Here is a 5,000-nt window from a genome sequence, read left to right as displayed (position 1 = left end):
AACATTATAGGGTCCCGGCCTTCCACTCCCTGTCTTCTCAGTTAAACACAGAAATCAACTACATTTGTCCCAGTGTTTGTTAGATGTGAAATGAAGCCAAAAAAGACGCTCTCTTCCTCCGGTAACGTTCGTCGTTCGCGACGCCTTTGTTGTTCGTCGTTTCTTCTATTTGTCTGTAACTCATGCTCCAGTCTTTCATCGATCGATGCGGATGTTGTGGATGCAACGGAATATATGCATCGCTGCAGCAACATTTAACATGATCGCGATGAGTTCTGCCCGTTTCGCCTGCGTGCTGTCTGCGGTCAAACCAAAACAAACCCGATCCCGCCTCTTGCGACCCTACGTCATATGCCGTCCCTTGCAAGCCCGCCCCCCTTAAGCAGCCGGAGATTCTACTGACACCGATCTCCGCATATCGGGCATCAAGTGTGAATAAGTGTGAATGACCCTCACAGTCGAACCTCCTGCTCCACAAATGCGGAGAAAAGACGGAGGTCATATGTGAAAGCAGCTACAGACAGACCCCTCCTCACCTCCTCTCTGTAACACCTCCCCCCACACACAGACCCCTCCTCACCTCCTCTCTGTAACACCTCCCCCCACACACAGACCCCTCCTCACCTCCTCTCTGTAACACCCCCCCCCCACACACAGACCCCTCCTCACCTCCTCTCTGTAACACCCCCCCCCCCCCCCCCCCCCCACCAGGTGCACATAGACGGACACGACGTGCGCTCCCTCAACGTGCGCTTCCTGAGGGAGAAGATCGGCGTGGTGAGCCAGGAGCCCGTCCTCTTTGCCACCAGCATCGCGGAGAACATCCGCTACGGCTGGCCCGAGGTCACCCAGCAGGAGATCGAGCGCGCCACCAAGGAGGCCAACGCCTACGACTTCATCATGTCCCTCCCCGACGTACGTCACCGCGGTGCTGTGGTGTTGTGGTGTTGTGTTGTTGTTGTGGTGTTGTGTTGTTGTTGTGGTGTTGTGGTGTTGTGGTGTTGTGTTGTTGTTGTGGTGCTGTGTTGTTGTTGTGGTGTTGTGTTGTTGTTGTGGTGTTGTGTCGTTGTGGTGTTGTGGTGTTGTGTTGTTGTGGTGTTGTGTTGTTGTTGTGTTGTTGTTGTGGTGCTGTGTTGTTGTGTTGTTGTGGTGTTGTGGTGTTGTGTTGTTGTTGTGGTGTTGTGGTGTTGTGTTGTTGTGGTGTTGTGTTGTTGTTGTGGTGTTGTGTTGTTGTGGTGTTGTGTTGTTGTTGTGGTGTTGTGTTGTTGTGGTGTTGTGTTGTTGTGGTGCTGTGTTGTTGTTGTGGTGTTGTGTTGTTGTTGTGGTGTTGTGTTGTTGTGGTGTTGTGTTGTTGTTGTGGTGTTGTGTTGTTGTGGTGTTGTGTTGTTGTGGTGCTGTGTTGTTGTTGTGGTGTTGTGTTGTTGTGGTGTTGTGTTGTTGTGGGACGTCGGAGAATCCGACTGCGTCGGGTTCTCCGACGTCTCTGGTTCTTCCACTTCCACATCAATCTGAAGTAGACTGAACCGCGACATGGAGGAGAAAGGGATTGTTGCCCGCGATTGTCTCCCGCCGGAGCCCCGCTGCCCGCTGCCGAGGTTCCTCGCGGTGGTGGTGCCTCACGGCAGCGGGCAGCGGAGCTCCGGTGGGAGACAATTGCAGGCAACAATCCCTTTCTCCTCCATGTCGCGGTTCATGTACTTCAGGGAGTCAAAGCCAAAGTTCCTTTCCCCCAATTCCTTCTCAACCATGGGGCTGAGATAACCCCCACTACGAGTCTCGTTGTGGAAATACCAGAGACCTCAGAGAACCCGACGCAGTCTAGTCTTTACACTAAATGCAGGCTTTACGCAAGCTTGCCTTATTGTGTTACATGTTATGCGCCATCACACCAACAGCAGAATGGTTATCCAAATAACAAAGAAGTGTACAACACTTGCGTTACAGTGTGTGTATTCACACACACACACACACACACACACACACACACACACACACACACACACACACACACGTGGCGCTCGCACAGTTGTAGCTGACAGTCTCATTGAATTCTTGAATTCAAATTCTCAGGGCGGGCAAAGCAGAGAAAGGGGAGGCAACATTTCCCTGTGACGACATACGGGGAAAATTCCAAATCGGTCCGTTTGAGCCTTCATTTTTTCAAAGGCGGAGCAGGATGCCTAGTGCTCGTTTTACACAATTTCTAGCTACTGGGGGGCCATAGGCAGGCTAGGGGAACTCATATTAATGTTAGAAAACCAAAAAAAAAAAGTGAAATTAAGATGCCATGGGACCTTTAACTTTTACAGTTTACATTTTCAGACAATTACGTTTTCTTTTTCTTTCTAGTTTTGAAGCCATTTGCACACGTTATATTCAAGGATTAAGCAAATGAAACAGGTTAAGGGTTAGGTTAAGGGTTAAGCTTTTGTTTCTGACGCCGTTTGTTGCGGAGCAGAAGTTCGAGACCCTGGTGGGCGACCGCGGGACGCAGATGAGCGGAGGGCAGAAGCAGAGGATCGCCATCGCCCGAGCCCTCGTCCGCAACCCCAAGATACTGCTGCTGGACGAGGCCACCTCCGCCCTCGATGCTGAGAGCGAGACCATCGTGCAGGAGGCCCTCGACAAGGCATGGGAACACGCACACACACACGCACGCGCGCGCGCACGCACGCACGCACGCACGCACGCACGCACGCACGCACGCACACCACATGTACACACGCATCCCAAGACATGCATTCAAGCACACACCGACCAACACACACACACACACACACACATATACACAAACACACACACACACACACACACACACACACACACACACACACACACACACACACACACACACAGACATGCATTCAAGTAAACACAGACCCACACTAGTGTCTCATAACATAAACGATTGATGCCAGTTACATGGGATTCACTCCTGCAACTCAGGGAACCGGGCTTAACCGGCGGGTTATTGGTTCTGTCTTCAGGTCCGACGAGGCCGCACCACGCTGGTCGTAGCCCATCGCCTCTCCACCATCAGAAACGCTGACGTCATCGCCGGCTTCCGCAACGGAGAAATAGTGGAGTTGGGAACGCACAGTGAACTGATGAAAAAACAGGGAGTGTACCACACCCTGGTCACAACGCAGGTAACACACACACACACACACACACACACACACACACACACACACACACACAATGACGGATGATGATGTGAATTTGGGCAAGAGTTTTCCGCTACGAGGGAAAGGTCAGCCTATGCGTGTGATCCTCAGACCTTCAAGGCTGCTGAGGAGGGCGGTGAGAAGGAGGAGGAGGAGGAGGTGCGGACCGTGGACCACAAGAGCCCCTCCATCATGTCCTTCTCAGAGTCCTCCTTGTATCAGAGGAAGTCCACCAAGGCCGCCTCCACCGTCGGCTCAGAGGGAGAGAAGAAAGTGGTGGAGGAGAACCAGAAGAAGAAGGAGAAGACAGAGGAGGTGAGAGGGATGGAAGGAACACAGAGAAGAACGAAACGGAATTGCCCGGTTGTTTATTTTTGCTTCAATGAAACGCTCACTTGCTCACTTGGCTCATTCACTTCAGTTGACCTTTACGAGCAGGCTCTTAGCTTCCTGTCAGGACTCTTTCATCTCCTTACGCCCCCTCCTGTGTGTGTCTGTCAGGAGGAGGAGGACGCCCCCCCCGTGTCCTTCCTCAAGGTGCTGCGGCTCAACCTCCCCGAGTGGCCCTACATCCTGGTGGGCCTGGTCTGTGCCACCATCAACGGGGCCGTCCAGCCGCTGTTCGCCATCCTCTTCTCCAAGATCGTCGCTGTGCGTTCACTCTCTCATCCATGTTTCTCTCTGTTTACCGCACACAAGCACCGAGTGTGACCTGAACACACTCTTTGTGATTCTTCAGGTGTTCTCAGAGAGCGACAAGGACGTGGTCAGGGAGAAGTCGGCCTTATTCTCCATCTTGTTCGCAGCGATCGGTGTCATGAGCTTCTTCACTTTGTTCCTACAGGTAACATGTCCGGCTCACAGCCGTCACCCTCGCAACAACCCAACAGTCTTATCTGTTTGTTATCTCTGTATCTGAGCCCAGAGTTCAACACACACATGCAATCACACACACTCACACATGTTTCCAGTGAGCTGGTGTTATAGAGAGCACCCCAGGGGAAACACTATAAAAAGCTTTGTTACGTATCTGTGAACTTTGCCCCCAGGGTTATTGCTTTGGAAAGGCAGGTGAGATTCTGACCATGAAGCTGAGACTCCGGGCCTTCACGGCCATGATGAGACAGGTGGGGACTCAGATGTGCACCTTTGAAGCCACAGTGAAGTGTAATGCTTTAAACTGTTGCTGTGGTAATAACAAACCATGATTGTTCATTTTTATTTTGTATCTTATTATTTTCTTATCCCGTATTATTCTTGGGAATACCTTACCTTCTATCTGACCACGATTATGACAATAATATTAATATAATATATATAATATAATAATCATCGACCCTTGTGTAGGACCTTGGTTGGTACGACGACCCAAAGAACAGTGTGGGCTCCCTGACCACCAGATTAGCCACGGACGCAGCCCAAGTACAAGGAGTGAGTCACACACACACACACACACACACACACACACACACTGACACACACACACACACACACACACACACACACTGACACACACACTGACACACACACACACACACACACTGACACACACACACACACACACACACACACACACACACACACACACACACATATACACATATAGCCACACACACACACACACACACACACAAACCAGCTCTCTCCAGGCCATCTAGTTCTCTTTGGAGTTAACTTAACACGCCTCCTCTTTTGTGCGTCCCTTCAGGCCACTGGGGTACGAATGGCCACGCTGGTCCAGAACGTGGCCAACCTGGGCACCAGTCTGGTCATCTCCTTTGTGTACGGCTGGGAGATGACCCTGCTCCTCCTGTCCATAGTCCCCGTCATGGC

The 5,000-nt window shown here is 51.5% G+C and overlaps 1 protein-coding gene across 1 annotated transcript in view; it reads left to right on the top strand.

Moving 5' to 3' along the window:
* abcb4 (ATP-binding cassette, sub-family B (MDR/TAP), member 4) overlaps nt 1–5,000 on the top strand; it is a gene marked incomplete at both ends in the record, with an annotated part of 17,922 nt that overhangs the window by 8,019 nt on the left and 4,903 nt on the right. The window contains 9 exons of the mRNA XM_084472373.1: nt 712–915; nt 2,459–2,629; nt 2,988–3,149; nt 3,279–3,482; nt 3,669–3,818; nt 3,907–4,011; nt 4,217–4,294; nt 4,515–4,598; nt 4,876–5,000. The exon at nt 4,876–5,000 is cut by the window's right edge and continues 79 nt beyond it. Coding sequence (XP_084328499.1) covers nt 712–915; nt 2,459–2,629; nt 2,988–3,149; nt 3,279–3,482; nt 3,669–3,818; nt 3,907–4,011; nt 4,217–4,294; nt 4,515–4,598; nt 4,876–5,000 — 1,283 coding nt within the window. The remainder of the gene's footprint in view (nt 1–711; nt 916–2,458; nt 2,630–2,987; nt 3,150–3,278; nt 3,483–3,668; nt 3,819–3,906; nt 4,012–4,216; nt 4,295–4,514; nt 4,599–4,875) is intronic.

This window comes from Micromesistius poutassou (genome assembly GCF_964030765.1).
Source record: "Micromesistius poutassou genome assembly, chromosome: 8".
Lineage (NCBI taxonomy): Eukaryota > Metazoa > Chordata > Actinopteri > Gadiformes > Gadidae > Micromesistius > Micromesistius poutassou.
This window is presented reverse-complemented; position numbering and strand designations above follow the sequence as displayed.